The sequence below is a fragment of the Rana temporaria genome, chromosome 3, assembly GCF_905171775.1.
Source record: "Rana temporaria chromosome 3, aRanTem1.1, whole genome shotgun sequence".
NCBI classification, from domain to species: domain Eukaryota; kingdom Metazoa; phylum Chordata; class Amphibia; order Anura; family Ranidae; genus Rana; species Rana temporaria.
The window spans coordinates 407,970,665-407,992,735 of record NC_053491.1 but is presented as its reverse complement, the minus strand read 5'-3'; the positions used below and the strand labels follow the sequence as shown (position 1 = coordinate 407,992,735).

General features: G+C 45.7%; 1 protein-coding gene across 5 annotated transcripts in view; it reads left to right on the top strand.

Moving 5' to 3' along the window:
* Nucleotides 1–5,117: 5,117 nt before the first annotated feature.
* POLM (DNA polymerase mu) overlaps nt 5,118–22,071 on the top strand; it is a 58,044-nt gene continuing 41,090 nt past the window's right edge. For 2 of the 5 annotated variants that reach the window (XR_005748054.1, XM_040345959.1), the window contains exons 1-4: nt 5,119–5,192; nt 13,711–13,912; nt 19,618–19,810; nt 21,564–21,668. Coding sequence is in view for 4 of the 5 variants with exons in the window: in XM_040345959.1 (XP_040201893.1) it covers nt 13,728–13,912; nt 19,618–19,810; nt 21,564–21,668 (483 nt within the window). In the remaining variant the exon portion in view is untranslated. Of the gene's footprint in view, nt 5,221–13,710; nt 13,913–19,617; nt 19,811–21,563; nt 21,669–22,071 lie in introns of all 5 variants that reach the window. The other 3 variants (XM_040345963.1, XM_040345961.1, XM_040345960.1) reach the window with 3 other exon arrangements.

Genomic DNA, 22,071 nt, shown 5'->3' with positions numbered 1-22,071 from the left:
CTCGCCAATACCTATTACCGATACTTTTTTTCAAGTACTCGCCAATACCTATTACCGATACTTTTTTCAAGTACTCGACCAATACCTATTACCGATACTTTTTTCAAGTACTTGCCGATACCTATTACCGATACTTTTTTCAAGTACTTGCCGATACCTATTACCGATACTTTTTTCAAGTACTCGCCGATACCTATTACTGATACTTTTTTCAAGTACTCGCCGATACCTATTACCGATACTTTTTTCAAGTACTCGCCGATACCTATTACCGATACTTTTTTCAAGTACTCGCCGATACCTATTACCGATACTTTTTTCAAGTACTCGCCAATACTTTTTTCAAGTACTCGCCGATACCGATTACCAATACTTTTTTCAAGTACTCGCCGATACCTATTACCGATACTTTTTTCAAGTACTCGCCAATACCTATTACCGATACTTTTTTTCAAGTACTCGCCAATACCTATTACCGATACTTTTTTCAAGTACTCGACCAATACCTATTACCGATACTTTTTTCAAGTACTCGACCAATACCTATTACCGATACTTTTTTTCAAGTACTCGCCAATACCTATTACCGATACTTTTTTCAAGTACTCGCCGATACCTATTACCGATACTTTTTTCAAGTACTCGCCAATACCTATTACCGATACTTTTTTTCAAGTACTCGCCAATACCTATTACCGATACTTTTTTCAAGTACTCGCCAATACCTATTACCGATACTTTTTTCAAGTACTCGACCAATACCTATTACCGATACTTTTTTCAAGTACTTGCCGATACCTATTACCGATACTTTTTTCAAGTACTTGCCGATACCTATTACCGATACTTTTTTCAAGTACTCGCCGATACCTATTACCGATACTTTTTTCAAGTACTCGCCGATACCTATTACCGATATTTTTTTTTAAATGTCATGTGACAGTTTCTCAAAGCACAATACAGATTAGGTAGCACTGATATGCAGCACTGATAGATGGCTGGCTGGCACTGACAGATGGCACTGACAGCTGGCTGGCACTGGCAGATGGCACTGATGGCTGGCTGACACTGGCAGATGACACTGATGGCTGGCACTGGCAGATGGCACTGACGGCTGGCTATCATTGGCAGGTGGCACTGACAGATGGCACTGATGGCTGGCGGGCACTGACAGATGGCACTGACGGCTTGGGTGCACTGGCAGATGGCACTGATGGCTGGTGGGCACTGATAGGTGACATTTATGGGCACTGATGGGCAGGCACTAAAATGCCATTAGGGAAGGCTGCCTGCAACGCCCATCCTGGTACTCCTTGCACTCGGCCGCATAAAAGCAGCAGCGGCCATCTTTTTACACCCAGACCAAACTATATGGGCTGGGTGTAACAAGATGTCCCCTGCTGGCATACTGTGGTCGAGTGCAGGGTGTACCAAGATGGGCGTCTCTGACAGCAACACGGAGCGTCACTTCCGCGACTGAATGTGACGGCTCCGGATGCCAATCCCAAATGATGATGCGGCTGCGCCCTAAACTCTGCACTCCCTGCCAGCTTACTTCCTTACTACGACTTGCTTGACGCTCCGCCCTCCGCTCGGTGCTCCACATACTGACTCCGCTCGGTGCTCTGCTCGCTGACTCCGCTCGCTGATCCATTCCAGGTATCGGCTAAGGCATCGGGAGCATTTGTGCAAGTACAAGTATCCGCGCAAATGCTCGGTATCAGTCCTGATACAGATACTAGTATCGGGACAACCCTACTAAACACCAATCTACTCGTTCTCTTTGTTTCTCCCAAGACCTCCTGCTCTCTATCTCCCTCATCACCTGCTCCCATGCTCGTCTCCAGGACTTTTCCGGAGCCTCTCCAATCCTATGGAACTCCTTACCCCAATCTGTCAGATTATCTCCTACTCTATTAGCTTTTATACAATCCCTGAAAACCCTTCTCTTCAGAGAAGCCTATCCTACCCACACCTGACAACTGTATTTCCATTTTCTCCATCTGATCACCCCTCACAGTTATCACCTTTTGTTCCACTTGACCCTCCCTTCTAGATTAAGGGGACCAGATTTTTCAAATGTAATGATTGTATGATATATATGTTATTTCTGTGAATCATTTCATGCCAGCCCCATAGCATTATTATACCAGCCCAAGCACATAACGTCATTATTTTCTCGTTCATGAAAGGGAAAACCATGCATTTTAAAGCACATTTGAAGAGTGTATTATACTCACCAGTGCCCATCAGTGCAGCCTCATTAGTGCCCATCAACACAGCCTTACCAGTGTCCATCAATGCAGCCTCACCAGTGTCCATCGGTGCAGCCTCACCAGTGTCCATCAATGCAGCCTGATCAGTGCCCACCAATGCAGCCTGATCAGTGCCCACCAATGCAGCCTGATCAGTGCCCACCAATGCAGCCTGTTCAGTGCCCACCAATGTAGCCTGTTCACTGCCCATCAATGTTGCCTGTTCACTGCCCATCAATGTAGCCTGTTCACTGCCCATCAATGTAGCCTGTTCACTGCCCATCAGCTCAGCCTGTTCAGTGCACATCAAAGGAGCCTGTTTAGGGCCCAACAATGCAGCCCATGTAAGTGCCCATTAATGCAGTCTGTTTAGTGCCATCAATGCAGCCCGATCAGTTCCCATTAACTCAGCCTATTCAGTGCCCATCAATGCAGCCTTGTCAGTGCCCAGCAGCTCAGCCTGTTCAGTGTCCATCAATGCAGCCTGTTCAATGCCCATTTATGCAGCCTTACCTAGAGGAGATGGATTATACAGAGCGGGGATCTCCTGTTTACCCCGCGTGGCCAATGTCCTCAGACAAAGTCCCGCCTCCTATAATAGACATCCCCAGTGTGCTGCCTGTCACATATACAGTATTGTATACATCCTCTCACATATACAGTATTGTATACAGACGCTCACATATACAGTATTGTATACATCCTCTCACATATACAGTATTATATACATCCTCTCACATATACAGTATTATATACATCCTCTCACATATACAGTATTGTATACATCCTCTCACATATACAGTATTGTATACAGACGCTCACATATACAGTATTGTATACATCCTCTCACATATACAGTATTATATACATCCTCTCACATATACAGTATTATATACATCCTCTCACATATACAGTATTGTATACATCCTCTCACATATACAGTATTGTATACATCCTCTCACATATACATTATTGTATACATCCTCTCACATATACAGTATTGTATACATCCTCTCACATATACAGTATTGTATACATCCTCTCACATATACATTATTGTATACATCCTCTCACATATACAGTATTATATACACCCTCTCACATATACATTATTGTATACATCCTCTCACATATACAGTATTGTATACAGACGCTCACATATACAGTATTGTATACAGACGCTCACATATACAGTATTGTATACAGACTCTCACATATACAGTATTGTATACATCCTCTCACATATACAGTATTGTATACATCCTCTCACATATACATTATTGTATACATCCTCTCACATATACAGTATTGTATACAGACTCTCACATATACATTATTGTATACATCCTCTCACATATACAGTATTGTATACAGACTCTCACATATACAGTATTGTATACAGACGCTCACATATACAGTATTGTATACATCCTCTCACATATACAGTATTGTATACATCCTCTCACATATACAGTATTGTATACATCCTCTCACATATACAGTATTGTATACAGACTCTCACATATACAGTATTGTATACAGACTCTCACATATACATTATTGTATACATCCTCTCACATATACATTATTATATACATCCTCTCACATATACAGTATTATATACATCCTCTCACATATACATTATTGTATACATCCTCTCACATATACAGTATTGTATACATCCTCTCACATATACAGTATTGTATACAGACTCTCACATATACATTATTGTATACATCCTCTCACATATACATTATTGTATACAGACTCACATATACAGTATTGTATACATCCTCTCACATATACAGTATTGTATACATCCTCTCACATATACAGTATTGTATACAGACTCTCACATATACATTATTGTATACATCCTCTCACATATACATTATTGTATACATCCTCTCACATATACATTATTGTATACAGACTCTCACATATACAGTATTGTATACAGACGCTCACATATACATTATTGTATACATCCTCTCACATATACATTATTGTATACATCCTCTCACATATACATTATTGTATACATCCTCTCACATATACATTATTGTATACATCCTCTCACATATACATTATTGTATACAGACTCTCACATATACATTATTGTATACATCCTCTCACATATACAGTATTGTATACATCCTCTCACATACATTATTGTATACATCCTCTCACATATACAGTATTGTATACATCCTCTCACATATACAGTATTATATACATCCTCTCCCATATACAGTATACATCCTCTCACATATACATTATTGTATACATCCTCTCACATATACAGTATTGTATACAGACTCTCACATATACAGTATTGTATACATCCTCTCACATATACAGTATTGTATACATCCTCTCACATATACAGTATTGTATACATCCTCTCACATATACAGTATTATATACATCCTCTCACATACATTATTGTATACATCCTCTCACATACATTATTGTATATAGACTTTCACATATACACTTTTGTACACAGCCTTTGTATACAGATATACAAACTCGCACATATACATTATTGTATATAGACTCTGTATAAAGATATACAGACTCTCACATATACATTATTGCATACAGCCTCTGTATACATATATACATCCTCTCACATATACACTCTATTGTACAAAGACGTATGTACAGCATTATACATAGACTCGTGTACAGCATTGACTATACATCGCACAGAGCACCCTGCTGGCCTCGAAGAGAACTGCACTGGTCTGCTCGCACATCCTCGGCTCTGCGGGCGGGGCTAACAGTGCTGGTTCACCGGTTTCAGGTCTCCTGGACCAAAGCTTATTAGCATAAGGGGCGGGGCCGTACTTGACGCGACCTCTTTCTGTGTGCGGCCCATTAGCATAGGGGGCGTGACGGTGGAACCGGAAGTCTCTTTGGCTGCACAGTGGGGTGAGAGAGCAAAGTGTGTGCGGATGTAGTGAGTGTCCATAAAATGTCATTGTATGAGAACATGGGGCTGGGGGGATTTAAAGTGCTCAGTGTTATTGGTGTGAATGTATGACAGGGGTTGGCCTGGGGGTGTCATGTAATGAAGGCATGGGGGTTGTCATGTAATGGAGGAAGGGAGGCCTGGGGGTTGTCATGTAATGGAGGGAGGGAGGCCTGGGGGTTGTCATGTAATGGAGGGAGGGAGGCCTGGGGGTTGTCATGTAATGGAGGGAGGGAGGCCTGGGGGTTGTCATGTAATGGAGGTTGGCTTGGGGGTTGTCATGCAATGGAGGGAGGGAGGCCTGGGGGTTGTCATGCAATGGAGGGAGGGAGGCCTGGGGGTTGTCATGCAATGGAGGGAGGGAGGCCTGGGGGTTGTCATGCAATGGAGGGAGGGAGGCCCGGGGGTTGTCATGCAATGAAGGGAGGGAGGCCCGGGGGTTGTCATGCAAGGGAGGGAGGCCCGGTGGTTGTCATGCAAGGGAGGCCCGGGGGTTGTCATGCAAGGGAGGCCCGGGGGTTGTCATGCAAGGGAGGCCCGGGGGTTGTCATGCACGGGAGGCCCGGGGGTTGTCATGCAAGGGAGGGAGGGAGGCCCGGTGGTTGTCATGCGAGGGAGGGAGGCCCGGTGGTTGTCATGCGAGGGAGGGAGGCCCGGGGGTTGTCATGCGAGGGAGGGAGGCCCGGGGGTTGTCATGCGAGGGAGGGAGGCCCGGGGGTTGTCATGCGAGGGAGGGAGGCCCGGGGGTTGTCATGCAATGGAGGGAGGGAGGCCCGGGGGTTGTCATGCAATGGAGGGAGGGAGGCCCGGGGGTTGTCATGCAATGGAGGGAGGGAGGCCCGGGGGTTGTCATGCAATGGAGGGAGGGAGGCCCGGGGGTTGTCATGCAATGGAGGGAGGGGGGCCCGGGGGTTGTCATGCAATGGAGGGAGGGAGGCCCGGGGGTTGTCATGCAATGGAGGGAGGGAGGCCCGGGGGTTGTCATGCAATGGAGGGAGGGAGGCCCGGGGGTTGTCATGCAATGGAGGGAGGGAGGCCCGGGGGTTGTCATGCAATGGAGGGAGGGAGGCCCGGGGGTTGTCATGCAATGGAGGGAGGGAGGCCCGGGGGTTGTCATGCAATGGAGGGAGGGAGGCCCGGGGGTTGTCATGCAAGGGATGGAGGGAGGGAGGCCCGGGGGTTGTCATGCAATGGAGGGAGGGGGGCCCGGGGGTTGTCATGCAATGGAGGGAGGGAGGCCCGGGGGTTGTCATGCAATGGAGGGAGGGAGGCCCGGGGGTTGTCATGCAATGGAGGGAGGGGGGCCCGGGGGTTGTCATGCAAGGGAGGCCCGGGGGTTGTCATGCAATGGAGGGAGGCCTGGGGGTTGTCATGCAATGGAGGGAGGGAGGGAGGCCCGGGGGTTGTCATGCAATGGAGGGAGGGAGGCCTGGGGGTTGTCATGCAATGTATGGTGAGGTATCTATAGGCACTGTGCTAGGTGGAGGTCTTGAGTTTGTTGTGTAGAGCAGAGATATGAAGCTAAGGCAGCCAATCAGGAAGTAGTGATGAGCTCATAGTGACACAGGTCACTTCTTGGTATTCCATAGTCCAGGAAAGTCCTCTCCTTGCCCCTCTGAGCAGCAAGAATCAGGTTCTGTGTGGTTTTCAGAGGGCATGGACGGTGTGTTTGGGCACACTATACTGTGGGTGGGTTAATTACAGCACAGAGTGATGAGATGCCATAATCGCATTGCAATTGGGGTTGCCACCTGTTAGGGATTCACCCGGACAGTTTGGTATCTTGCATCAGGGTTTCAAACTGTCTGAGACCTGGACATATTATTCAGATGGGACTAAGTCTCCCCCCTTCTCCCGCCTGCCTCTAAAGTGAGTACAATAATGTAAATCAGGGTTCTCAAAGCACTCCTTACATCAGAGGCCACAGTGTTCCCCCTTACATCAGAGTCCTCTCCATACACCGGAGCATCCCTTATGTTAGAGTCCCCAGAGTTCTCCCTTACATCAGAGTCCCCCCCCCCCCCCTCGCCTTGCAGTGAAAGGGAACGCTGCAAGTTCAGATGTAAAAATAAAGGGGGAGCTCTGTGGACTCTGATGTAAAGGGGGGACTCTTGTGATTAACATCATATGATTAGATATGGTAATTATTAGCAACCCCTATGCATTGTTTATCTGTGCATACTATGAGAACAATTGCTGTGTGACGCTGAAGTGTTCGGCTTTGACCTGAAGAAAAGGTGGCCACCCTAATTGCAATGCACACCTGTAGTGTCACCATACATTGCAGTAAAGCACCCTACAAGTTGGGCATATATTATAATGCACGTTGTGGTGTCACTGGGCTGGAGTAACCTGCTTGTAGGTCTAGTTCACCTTGAGGACCACGCCCATATTTCCAGTCTAATGTCCAACATGGCCGCCTCCTCCAAGCAAGTGGGGGAGGATTTTGCTAGTGAGAAGTCCGTCAGTTCTCCCATACATGCTAACCATGTGGATGGAGGGGTCGCCATTGTTGACTATTGTATTCAGACAGGCCTGGCGCTGCCGAATGGGGATTCCATCTGATGGGGGGCAGTCACTTTTCAGCAGATCGTTTTCCACCTAACAGTAGATTTTAAAATCCACTTTTGCTGAGCTAGGTGGTATTTGAGCTAGGTGGTGTTTGAGCTAGGTGGTGTTTGAGCTAGGTGGTGTTTGAGCTAGGTGGTGTTTGAGCTAGGTGGTGTTTGAGCTAGGTGGTGTTTGAGCTAGGTGGTATTGCAGGCCCATCGGCTGCTTGAATTTAGGCAAATGCAACAAGAATCGGCCAACGATCAGGCCATCTATGGCCAGCTTTACAAGTGACAGGATCACTATGCAGGGGCAAACACGAAAGGGAAATACTCCTACTGCCATGGGTTGCTTCTTCACCGGCTGCATGAACAAGACAAATCCACTTTGCACTACAAGTGCATGTGGAAGTGCAGCCACTTTGGATCTGAGGGGAACATCTGAAATGAGGGGAAGCTCTGCTAATTTTATCATCCAATCATGTGCAAGCAAAAATGTTTTATTTTCCTTGCATATCCCCCTCAGATCTACAATGAGTGCACTTGTAGTACAAAGTGGATTTGCCGTTCGTAAATGAACCCCACTGCTTCATTGCTGGTGACTTCCACTCTGCCGCATTTTCCTCAGCTGCCTATCCCATCTAGCCATCGAGGGAGCAACACGTGGAAATTGGTGAATGTTTTTTCAGCGATCCTGTGGCTAAGTTCTTGTCATTGAGTCGCGCTTGGGCCTCCAAGTACTACATGCAGGCAGTCCATGTAAGAGCAGTTGCATGGACACAGCCACTCGTCCCACTCTAAAAGGTGTGCAGCCCCTAACATGGAGGGTGTGCGTTTGGGGTCACGTTTCCACACAACTGTCAAATTGGGAGACATGGCCTTGTGAGATGAATGATCCATAGGAAATCTAGTGATGACTCCCCAGTGCCCCAACAGATCATTAACCTTTTCCTATGGAGTCACTCTTTCTAGTGAGTGTGATTCTATAGCCAGCAAGAGAATCCTTCTGTTAAAGCGGAGGTCAACACAAAAAGTGAACCTCCGCTTTTCCGGGGTGAGGGGTGCAGATACCTTCAGGGAATAGACTCCCGTGGGAGTCGCGCCACTTGCCGCCCCCCCCCCCCCCCAGCTGTGTTTTTGGAAACGCACAGGTCCCAGAACACAGCGTGGATCAGTGAGGACGCGGTGTGCTACTCGCGCATGCGCAGTAGGGAACCGGTAGGGAACCGGGCAGTGAAGCCGCAACGCTTCACTTCCTGATTTGATTTCCTCACCGAGGATGAGCTGGTGCCATCTGGTGGTGAGCCGTTGGTATTACAAGTTATTACCACCAGATGTGTGAGCTGGCACCATCTGGTGGTGGCCGTTGGTATTACAAGTTAAGCATTACAAGTTAAACAGCAATTCTAATGTAATTTTTCACTATTTTCACTGCCATCTTCTTCCCTCTAATTAGAACCCCCAAACATTATATATATTTTTTATCCTAACACCCTAGAAAATAAAATGGCGATTATTGCAATACTTTCTGTCACGCCGCAGGAAGTTCACCTCTCCCCCCTCCCTCCAATCTTCTGGGACACGTCACAGGTCCCAGAAGAGTGCCTGGCTATTCACAGCATGGCTCGCACATGTGCAGTGTGAAGCTACAGCCGGACGCCCACAGTTAAAATGTCGGTACAGCAGCAGAGAGGAGCGAGGCTTCGTGGCCGCATCGCTGGACCGTGGGACAGGTAAGTGTCTGATTATTTAAAGTCAACAGCTACACTTTTTGTAGCTGCTGACTTTTAAATGGATGAAACGCTTTGAGAGACTGAGCTCAGCCCAGCCCCCTGCTACTTCCTCACTGGTTGTGATTGACAGCAGTGGGGACCAATGAGTCCCTCTGCTGTGTCTCAGCCAATGAGGATGGAGAGACCCGGGTGAGCAGCACTGGATCGAGATGGAGCTCGGGTAAGTATTAGAGGGTGATGCTGCACACTGAAGGCTTTTTTAGCCTTCAGACCTTTACACCCACTTTAATTTCAACTGAATTCTTCTAACTTTTGTGATGCCTCTCACTTTGTTGATCAAGGACAATATTATCATTAGACCAATGTGTACTGGTAAAGATCCTTATGTTGCAATCTTCTAGCTTTTGTCTGCCTTATCTATTATCTGATGGTGTATGTAATTTCATTAGAATGAAAGAGGTGCTGAAATCTGGTGGCTGTATCCCAAAAAGACAGGCAGGGGGCAAAGGATAAGTCCACCAGTTTTGACTGTGGTCTCCCTGCCACTGATCATTTCACCATCACTGACTTGCCATGTCTTGTTCTGCACTGCCTTGTATGGAGATGGTAATGTTGGTAGAGGCAGGGCTTTGCTTCCTCATGTCAAAGTCTCCAGCAAGCTAAACCTAGCATTCTAGGGCAGCATTTTTTTTGTTCTTGTAAGGTAACTTGGGTGCATGTCTCCTTTTAGTTACACTTTTAAAGTGACACTAAAGGTTTTTTTTGTTTAATAACAAACATGTCATACTTGCCTCCACTGTGCAATTCGTTTTGCACAGAGTGGCCCCGATCGTCCTCTTCTGGGGTCCCACGGCAGCTCTCGTGGCTCCTCCCCGCAAGAGCTTACCCCCTCTGGGAAGCTCTCTCCCGAGGGGGTTAGCTTACGGACACGCTCCCGTGCCATACAATCGGCGTCCATAGCCGCTGATTGTATGACTCGGCGGCGGCGTCATTGGATTTGATTGACAGCAGTGGAAGCCAATGGCTGCGCTGCTATCAATCTATCCAATGAAGAGCATGGGAAGAACGCGGGATCGCGTCCTCGGACATTCGGGGCTCAGGTAAGTAAAACGGGGGCTGGGGGGGGGGGGGGGGGGTGACAGCAAGGTGTTTTTTCACCTTAATGCATAGGATGAAAAAACACGAAGGTTTACAACCCCTTTAATATTTCTGAAGTGCCATGGTTTTGTTGTACACAGAACTAAATAAGAAGATTTTTTCCCCCCACTTGTACACATCTAATTGTTTAAACCCTGTTTACCGTATATAAAGTGAAAAGATTGTTCCCTTTGTAAGTTATTACTCTCGTTCTTGAAAGGTTACATGAACAATTCTTGACACTTCAGAAAGCTTATTATTGCTCATTCATTACCCAAACACTATGGCTTGTTGCTTGAATCATCTTTGCAGTGGCGTGTAAATTTGCATATTGTGTGGGAACCTATTTTAATAGACACCCTGGTAGGTGTGCGGAGAATATGCTGAATTCACTGGTGTATGAGACAGGCTTTATTTCTGGCTTTTTCTCAGGACTGGCCATTCTTAGCATGGTGATAAATGTCTAGCAGGGATGCCAATTACTGCACCCTCTGTAAGCACACACAAGCTGCTGCATGCAGGAATTTACAGTTCACAGCTGGACCAGTGCTATGGTATGAGCTACTCTATTGCTGAGCCATGCTGGTGTATCGCTGTGCTTTCCCCAAGAACATACATGTGTTTGGGTGCTCACTCAGAAATGCCAATAAAATTGTGCCCTCTGTATGGAACACATCGGCAGTGAGGCATTTGTTCCCTTTATTTTGGCCAACGGGGGGTGGGGAGATTGCAGATCACTCTTGTCAGAGTAAAAAAAAGTATCTGGATGTGATAAGTGGACCTAATGATTTTTTGAGTGAAGCTACACTACAAAAAAAAATCGTACATTTTCTATGTGCTATGACTGAGCATCTATCCATGATGTGAAACATGTTAGCTTTTTTGTCCCCTATGTCCACTTTCTACCATTGATTACAATGTTGCATGAATTTTTGGATGTTATACAGCTTTGGATTTCATCCTTTGTTTATTTTGTTTCAATAAATCGCCTATCAGAGTGCGGCAGTCCAGGAACATTTCTTTTTTCCACGGATCAGCGCAGAGTCTGCACCTGTCAGTACTACAGGGTGGGAGCACAGCATAGGTTGCAGGGCTTAGGTTGCAGGGCTTGGAGCGGTACTCTTTTCCATACATTTTCTATGTTCTAGGGGACATTAGAAGTGTTAGTGCACCATGGAAAATATACCTTTTGACTGAAATCTTGCATTGACGTTCCTGGTATGAGAGGATGCATAATGTCTCTTCAAATACAGCTACAGAGCTATATCTGCAGTGTGAAATCTAAGCCTGTGACTGCTAGTCCTAAGAGATTGGGATTTGGTGATGTCACTACTGTGCTGCTCACTGGAGGCTCTGACATGGGGGCGCAAAGCCCTGCCTCTCCACCAAGATGGCCACCTCTATACAGCGACACTGTGCAAAGCAAGACATGGAAAGTCAGTAATGGCGTAAAATTATCAGCAGGGAAACCACAGGCAGCGCTAGTGACTGGTCCTTTGCCTTCTACCTACCTTCTTTGGGCATGACTTCCAGAGTTTAGTTTTTAAGTAGAAATTTACCAGCCCTAAAAAATTTTTTTGCTCTGCATTGTCATCCTTAAGCTCAGTTCACATTGGTGCGATGTACAGTGCCTTGAAAAAGTATTCATACCCCTTGAAATGTTCCACATTTTGTCATATTGCAACCAAAAACATTAATGTATTTTATGTGATAGACCAACACAAAGTGGCACATAATTGGGAAGTGGAAGAAAAATGATAAATGGTTTTCATTTTTTTTTTTTTTTTACAAATATCTGAAAAGTGTGGGGTACATTTGTATTCAGCCCCCTTTACTCTGATACCCCTAACTAAAATCTAGAGCAGGGGTGGCCAACCAGGGGCCACATGTGGCCCGCGGAGCCCTCTGATATGGGCTGCAACCTCCTGCTCTGAAATGGAGGGTTGGCAAGCCCAGATCGCAGGTTGCGACCCCGCCATACCACAGCATTAGTGTTGTGAATGAAGCTGGGGTAGAGGAAGAAAGCAGCTGTGGAGCAGAGCTCCATAACCTGATGCTTCCTGTACAGCGCTGGCTTTTGCCTCAGACGGAGTCTATGGCAAAGTTCAGCTAACCCATAGGATAGACACAGGTGCACTACGCTGCACCCGCGGTGTGCGTAAACCACAGCGCATCAGTGTGAAAGCAGTCTTGGGCCCTTTTCACATGATTGGCCCGACCCAATCGGACCCTCTATTCACCTCTATAGAGCAAAAGATGTAAACAGACTTTTGCCTACCTTCAATCCGATCCACTAAAAAAAAAAAAAAAACTGAAGGGAATTTGTTCCCTTCCACCCGGGCGGATCGCATCGGAGGGCCTATAGAGTAGCCGTGACCTGTCATCCACCCACTCCACTCATTGTGGGCCACGACTGGTTACCAAGTTGCTTAAGTGGCTCTCTCTCTTCAAAAGGTACCCCTGATCTAGAGGACCAATTGCCTTCAGAAGTCATCTAATTAGTAAATAGAGTCCACCTGTGTGTAATTTAATCTCAGTATAAATACAGCTGTTCTGTGAAGCCCTCAGTTTTTTTTTTAGAGGACCTTAGTGAACAAACAGCATCATGAAGGTCAAGGAACAATCCAGACAGGTCAGGGATAAAGTTGTGGAGAAGTTTAAAGCAGGGTTAGGTTATATAAAAAAAAAAATATCCCAAGCTTTGAACATCTCACGGAGGACTGTTCAATCCATCATCCAAAATTGTTAAGAGTATGGCACAACTGCAAACCTACCAAGACATGGCCAGACACCTAAACTGACAGGACGGGAGTTTGTCTCCCGAAATGCATTAGTATTCCAATCAGATGTTTTCAAGATTGTACTCTGCCCAAGACTGAAGCATATGAGTTAAATGTCTGCTTGTAATCGCTTGTGAGTATCCATTTGTTATTGGGGAACCAATGAATTGTGCGGTGGTAATGCATGAGGAGTTGCGCCCTCATGCGCATGTTTTTTTTTTCTATCATACATATCAGTTTGACAATGGACCTCAGTCAATTCCTTGTATATGTTTTCAGTCTACTTAGGCCCTGCAATGTTTCCCATCCCTTTGAAGAAAAGAAAGAAGGAAACTCCAGTTGCCATAGATCTAGAAGCTTCAGCTGGCTTATTCCCTGAGGTCTGCATATTCTTGGTGGAACGCAGGATGGGAGCGGCACGACGGGGCTTCCTTACAGCACTGGCACAGAGGAAAGGGTTCACCGTGGTACAGGAGTACAGGTACATTTCTAAAAGGAAGCACTACATCAGCGAAGAAATATTGTGTTTAAAGGGTAACTCCACCTTTTGGGAGAAAGAAAATTGCAAATAAAAAAAAAATCGGATTTACAATTGCAAAACAAATCATATTGCAATCCTTTTCAATCTGCAGCGCTGTAAAGTTCAATGCAGTATGGCTATCTGGAGGTGTTCTGTACACAGAATGCCCCCCGGAAATGTGATTTCCTGTTTCTGTGATTGGCTCACTGAATTTCCCAGAAGTCTGTACTAAGATACAAGTCAGATTTCAGGCATACCATGCAACAAAAATTTCAATTTTGGTGAGATACTTCCGAAGGGAAATCACCTCTAAAGGGACGCAGACCCTGCCACTTTCCTCAGAGCCTTGCAAGTGCAGCAGCTGATTGACCATTATGAAATCGTTCTCATTCATATTCACTTTGAAAACGGACACAGAAAAACAAACAACATTTATTTCTTCAGAATAGAAAAATCTATCTTGCAAGCAAACCTCCAAACACCTGAACTTTCATTTCTTTGTTTTTTGCTGCTGCCATCTTGCCTATGGCAGTATTGTTTAGCAGCTGCAGAGCCATTTCTCCAATGCTTGTTTCTTTGCATTTTGTCCTGTTGGTATGGACAATCATAATGGGTCTATGTAGCAAAGTAGTCATGGTGGCGCTCAGCAGGTTCAGGGCTGTTTATAGCAGAGAGCAGACAATTTAACCTGCTGCTGGGAGAAGGGATCTGCAGTCAGAAATAGGTGCAGGAAGCAATGCAGGCTTCTGCACTCACAGCATCCGACACTCAGGAATGTGCCCCATCTGGAGGCAGATGAAAGAGCCTGATATCTGGCTTTCCAAGGAAACAAGGCAAGACTTTAGTGAAGTAATGTTTATTTCCTATTTTTCATGTGGGAATGGGAATATACTAGGGGTGCAACGGATCAACAAACTCATAGTTCGGATCGTTCCTCGGATCAGATCTTTTTTAGGATCGGCAAAAAAAAATCACCACCACTGTAATGTCCACATGCCCCCCCCCACTGTAATGTCCACATGTCCCCCCCCCCCCACTGTAATGTCCACATGTCCCCCCCACTGTAATGTCCACATGTCCCCCCCACTGTAATGTCCACATGTCCCCCCCACTGTAATGTCCACATGTCCCCCCCACTGTAATGTCCACATGTCCCCCCCACTGTAATGTCCACATGTCCCCCCCACTGTAATGTCCACATGTCCCCCCCCACTGTAATGTCCACATCTCCCCGTCCCCCCCACTGTAATGTCCACATCTCCTCCTCCCCCCCCCCACTGTAATGTCCACATCTCCTCCCCCCCCCACTGTAATGTCCACATCTCCTCCTCCCCCCCACTGTAATGTCCACATCTCCCCCCCCCCCCACTGTAATGTCCACATCTCCTCCCCCCCCCCCCACTGTAATGTCCACATCTCCTCCCCCCCCCCCCCACTGTAATGTCCACATCTCCTCCCCCCCCCCCCCCACTGTAATGTCCACATCTCCTCCCTCCCCCCCACTGTAATGTCCACATCCTCCCTCCCCCCACTGTAATGTCCACATCCTCCCTCCCCCCCACTGTAATGTCCACATCTCCTCCCCCCCCCCCACTGTAATGTCCACATCTCCTCCCTCCCCCCCCACTGTAATGTCCACATCTCCTCCCTCCCCCCCCACTGTAATGTCCACATCTCCTCCCTCCCCCCCCCACTGTAATGTCCACATCTCCTCCCTCCCCCCCCCACTGTAATGTCCACATCTCCTCCCTCCCCCCCACTGTAATGTCCACATCTCCTCCCCCCCCCCCACTGTAATGTCCACACCTCTCCCCCCCCCCCCCACTGTAATGTCCACATCCCCCCCCCCCCCCCACTGTAATGTCCACATCTCCCCCCCCCCCCCCACTGTAATGTGCACATCTCCCCCCCCCCCCCCGTAATATATTACAGTGGGGGAGATGTGGATATTACTAATATCCACCCCCCCACTGTATATAGCCCCACTGTATACCTATGCCGCCGATGGGTGTACCAAGATGGCCGGAGCTAGGCTGAAGCCGTGACCTTTCCTATGGCCGAGGCAGCGGAGCTCAAACCGCCGATCACGTGGTGTGCCGATCCAAACACGTTGACCCGTACGGATCAATGACGATCCGTTGCACCACTAGAATATACTGTATGTCTAACAGCTGTTTTTCATCTACTGACCCCCCCCCCCCCTCTTTCCTAGCAAGTGTTAAAGCACCGCTAGAGGAATTGGAAGAAATGCAGCCTTGCAGTCAGGCACAGGGTCCTCTACCCAACCCTTGGCTAGCATTGGCGTAAAATGAAGGATGGATGGCCGCACTCCAAACCAAACAGGTTGTCTTTATTTAAACGAACCGCAAAAACATACCGGATCACAGCAACGGAAACAGGAGGATAACCGACGTTTCGCACTGACTTAGTGCTTATTCATGGCTAATGCTTGCCTAGTGCACTCCCAGCACCCTTGGAATCCTACACCTGTGTATGACCCTATAGCAGACCCACCTTGAGCAGTGATTTTCCTCCAACCCTTGGCTAACTTTATTATGATGCATGGTCCTCTTTGGAGACGGGCCAACATAATGTCGCCTTGTAAGGCTGATAAAATACTATCCCCTAAAATCCTAACTACTAAAGGCCAAAAGATGTAATAGATCATTACTTGACAGGTCAGTGGAAGGAAAGAATGTAAGGTCATTTTACAAAGTATCACTAAACTGGAAGAAACAAATGTTACAGATGTAACATTTGTGATAGAAGTAGGGCTGTTACTAATCAAAATTTTTTTGTTCGATTAATCGTTTTTTTTTTCAATCGATTAATTGACTAATTTCGATTTAATTATAACGCACATACAGATCCAACTCCCAGTGGATGGTTGTAGAATCCCAGGTCGATAGAGGGAAGTGATAGAGGGAAGTGTAACAGCCCTTGCGTGTGGCAGATATTAAGGTCCCGTGGGCATGCAGATATGAAGGCACAGCAAAGGAGCCCTTCAGATGGACACGGCAAGCCTCGCCGGTGTCCATGACGTCACTGGATCCCCGACGGAACTCCCTGAAGGCCCAGAAGCCGGTGGAGAGGTGAGTACCAATCAAAAGAATTTTAATCGATCAAAAAAATTAAAGATTAATCGATTTAATTAAAAGTTAATTTGCACAGCCCTAGATAGAAGCGTTTTTTTTTTCTCTTTAAATTCTAATTACAGACCTGTTCTGCTTACCTGCTCTGTGCAGTGGTATTGCACAGAACGGCCCCAAACACCTTTCCTGGGGCCCCCTCTGGCTCTGGTTGATCCTCCTACTGTGTCTTCCCACATAGCAAGCCGCTTGCTAGGTTGGAAGATGTGGGCTCGCTCCTAAGTCGGGCTGTGTGTGTCTATAGCCGTGTTTCTCGACCTCAAGGCACCAATTTAAAATTCAGCACAGTCTTGAGGCACCCCATTCTAAAATGTTAACAAAACGAATAGTTTTACATGACATAGCAATATCCACACATGAGGGTCACCCAACATTACAGGTGGTTTATTATTCTAAAACAAATTCACCTTTGCACATGGTACTGACTAGTATTCTAATGTTTCTTTTCTCTGGGTCGCCCCCCCCCCCCCCCCCCAAAAAAAAAAAAAAAAAAAAAAAAAAGCCAGCAGCTACACATACTGCAGCTGGTGGTTTTAAATATTAGGACACTTACCTGTCCTGGAGTCCAGCGATGGCGGCACCGCAGCTGTTTCCATCATCTGTCGGGTGCTGCTGCCACCATTGTTGGTAAGAGAATGTGGCAGTGTAACCTTTACCCCGGGAACCCTGCTGCTGCGCATGTGCGAGGCCCGCTTCTCTCTCCTACTGGCCGGGGGAGGAGGAGGAGGGAACCCCGCGGTGACGTCACGGGCCAGATGAATGGAAGTTACATTTTTGGGTGGAACTCTGCTTTAATGTTAGGAAGTTGTTTGTGACTAGAAGGTTGTAATGGTGCATAACATAACTAAAAGGCGAGCTTGGTCCACCTGCTGGCTTGTTTTCGTTTTTGGACAATTTTTTGCCATTTTGCCAAGGCACTCCAGGTGCCTGGACACCCTAGTTGAAAAAGGCTGGTGTATAGACACACATAGTGTGGTTCGGCTTTGCCCCCACCCCCTCCCTCACTGAATTTGATTGACCGCAGCAGAAGCCAATGCCTCCTACTGCTGCCATCTGAGTCCTGTAAGGTATATAGAGAAGTGCTGCTGCTCTAGGACACAGCAATGGATGGAGATTGGGCTCAGGTACATATTTTGGTGGGGCTGGGAGAGGCTAATCATGGAAGGTTTTTTTACCTTATGTATGTCAACGCAGCATTTCATATTCCTGATATGTGTCTGTTGTCCCATGTAATTGGATGAAAAATATATACTGTTCTCTTTGTATTGCTTCCATTGTGTGAAATACCTGGAGTTCAACGACTTACCTGGCAAAAACTGACCACACTAGACATTATATATATATATATATATATATATATATATATATATATATATATATATATATATATATATATATATATATATATATATATATATATATATATATATATATATATATATATATATATATATATAAAAAGGGTCAGGGACTTTTTAAAATGCAAAACTGCTTTTTTTTTTTTTTTTTTTGGTTCAATGGAGAAGCTGCAGAAAAGCATGTATTGTGTTTTTTATTGCGCTTTTGCCACAATTTTTGTTTTTTAAATCTGCCCAACAAATTCCCCCCCCCCCCCAAAAAAAAATGCAAATAACAGCAAAATCGCATTAAAAAAAAAAACATGGAAATAACAGCAAAAAACTGCAGAGATGCTCAAAAGCAACATGCATAGATGTGAATGGAGCCTTGTGTGGTCAGTTTTTAATAGGAAAGCAAGGTGACTGTTGGGAACACCAGGGATTTCACATAAAAGAAAGTAACACAAAGAGAACAGGAGACTTTCTCATACAAGTACATGGTACAGCAGCCACATATCAGGATTATGAAGTGTTGAGTAACACACACTTTAACTCTAACAATAGATCTCCTGTGCGCATATAAAAATATATTGTGGACATTGTGTTTGTAATAGTTTTATACTCTAATGTTGTTTCCACGTATTCTGCCGGTTTATAGGATCGTCATGATATCGGAGGCTCTGGGGGGATGAATGTTTCTGTTGGTGTGTGAATGTTTCTTTAAATGTTTGCACCAGTTGCTATATTTTTATCACATATTATCCTTATGAAGGATCCCTGTGTGTTCCTGACATGTGTCACATGATGACAAGCTTGTGAGTGTTGTGATAACATATATTATCCATGTTACTGTGATCAGTCAGGAGGTCTGGCCAATTATTTGCATTTATGACTTCATACAGGGAGACGCCATTAAGCAACTAGATGCAGTATGTCATTAGATAGCTATTATAATTGAATAGATATAATAGTTAATCTACTTATGGATTGTGTAACCTACAATGTGTTAAGCAAGAATGAGGGCTGATTGCTTTTTTTTTTTTTTTTATATGTCCGTTTTCTTTATTAATTTTTTTTTACTATTAAAAGTAAGTACATGTCATAATCGCTGAGTAATAATTGAAATCTTTGAGTTTTGTTGTTCGGTGTAATGTAGCTGTGGGTCCTAATGGTTTTTCAGTGATGCAGTGACACATGTAGTGTCAGAACAGAATTCTCTCACTGATGTTCTCAGCTGGATAGAGAAGAAGACTGGAAGACGGGTGCAAAGTGTAGAAGGACAGAAGTGTCCACATTTCCTGGACATCAGTTGGTTCACAGAGAGCATGCACTCAGGAGAGCCTGTGTCAGTGGAAGTCAGACATTGTTTACAGGTAAATACAGCAGTGTTTTCTTTTAGGGCCATTTTTCTGCAATAAAAATGCACAGAAGTAGATTATATGATTTTCAGTGGCATAGTTCACCCCGGTGCTTGCAGTTTCAGTTCCAGAATGGAACACACACAGCGGGAGCCCAGCGGCGGGTACCGCAGACTCGATACCTGCTGATGACACAGGCAGATTGTCAGAAGGGAAGATACTGATCCTGTGTTTCTGCTAAGCAGGAACATTGATCTTTGCCTTCCCCTAGTCAAAGCACATTCCCCACAGTGAGGAAGCGCAACCTAGGCACACAGTTAACCCTTTGATAGCCCCTGATAACCCCTTCCCAGTCAGTCATTTAGTACAGTGACCGTACATATTTTTTAGTACTGATCACTGTATTGGTATCACTGGTCACCAAAAAGTCTCAGGTGTCCGATTTGTGTCCGACATTGTGCACATGCCACCAAAAGTACACAGGAGAGGATGGTGGTTAACCTCTTGGCGACCACACCGCACATATGCGTCCATGGGGGCTGAGGTCCCCAACAGAGTGGCCAATCTGTCAGACCGCTCCTGGTCTCTGTTTATGGTTGGGAGCCAGCAAGACTCCTGTGACAACCATTCACAGTAATCGCATGATTGGAACATCCGGCGGCGACATTCGGGGACACATGCAGCCACAGGTTCTGTTGCAGTTTAATACCTGAACCTCTGTGGTCCCTTAAATTTGGTCCATGCGGCCACCTGCAGTGGATTTAACACTTCATCATTTATTGAATAAAATAGTGACTATCGCTCTAAGGGCTCTTTCACGCATAATTTTTGACTGACTCGGTTTGCTCAGCCGGGATCGCTCCGTTGATCCCGGCTGAACCGGGGATGACATGTCCATCTCTGCTCACTGTGGAGAGACGGACCTGTCGGATCTCCGCTGTCCGCTAGGGGGGATCGGATGAAAACGGATCTGCCTGTCTGTTTTTTTTTTATCCGATTTGCCAGACGGATGGAAAATAGGGTTTACATCCGTCTGAATTTAGCGGATCGGAGCATATTGGATGTCAGCTGACATATCAACACTGACATTCGTCGCTCCATAGAACTGTATGGACTGTCCGTTCAGGTCCTCCTAAAAAACTGACAGGGGGACCGTTTGTCTGCATGTGTGAAACGGGCCTTAGTGTTATTTCCGGAATACAGGAAGGCTGAGACCCCAAGCGGATAGCATCCCCTGAAGAAGCCCAATACATGGGACGAAACATGTCAGGATTCATCTCTATGCCACTCTAAATAGTTCACAGACCACATTTATGGGTTTAAGCCTATGTCTTTTTAATATGACTTCTTAGACAATTTTGTGAACACATTTTGAAGATTTTATTATAATGCTATTTCTTGGTTTGCTTTTTGCACCATTATAACCCCATTTTACTTGCTCTATTTGCTTCCATAACCCTGGAATGAGGTGCTATTGACTGTGCTAGCCTATTTACATTGGCTTACATTCTTTCTTGTACACACATATGTAGTTTAAGTAATATCCCAAACTGATAAAGTTTAAGTGCTGTGCCCTACCGGTGGAGTAAAACCAAAACCCATCTCATTGTCAAGTGAGCTGAAAAAGTACAGCTAACGTGTTTAATGAATTGCAGAAACAGCAATTTGAACTTGTACACTTGGCACGAAACATCAGTGTTTTAAAATGATCTTGTTGTATAGTTGACCAGTATTAAACCTATATCTGTTTGTGTTCATCTTCTCCCAGGGTGAAAGAACGTCTTCCTCCACTGAAAAAGCTGATCATTTAGCTGTACTGCATTATGCCTGCCAACGGCGAACGCCCTTGAACCATCATAATTCGCAAATCACGGTATGTATGAGTAATGTCCACAACAAAGGCCATTTTCCATTATCTATCCCACCCTGTGTTTTTTCAGCAATCTGGGAATCCCTTTTTATTACCTACTTGTAATGCAGAAGTATTTTCAGACACTCGCCATGATCTCATTGCTGTCCCTCACATGGCTTTCAAAATATACAGGGCCAGATCCTCAAAAGAGATACGCAGGCGGATCTGCTGTTCCGCCTGCGTATCCCTGTTTCTATCTTTGGAACTGATCCACAGAATCAGTTTCCAAGAGATAGACAGAAGATCCGGCAGGTGTAATAGTTTTACACTGCCGGATCTTAAGATGCAGTACCGCGACCGCCGCTGGGGGCATTCATCGTCGAAATTACGCGTCGGGTATGCTAATGAGGAGTTACGTCGATCC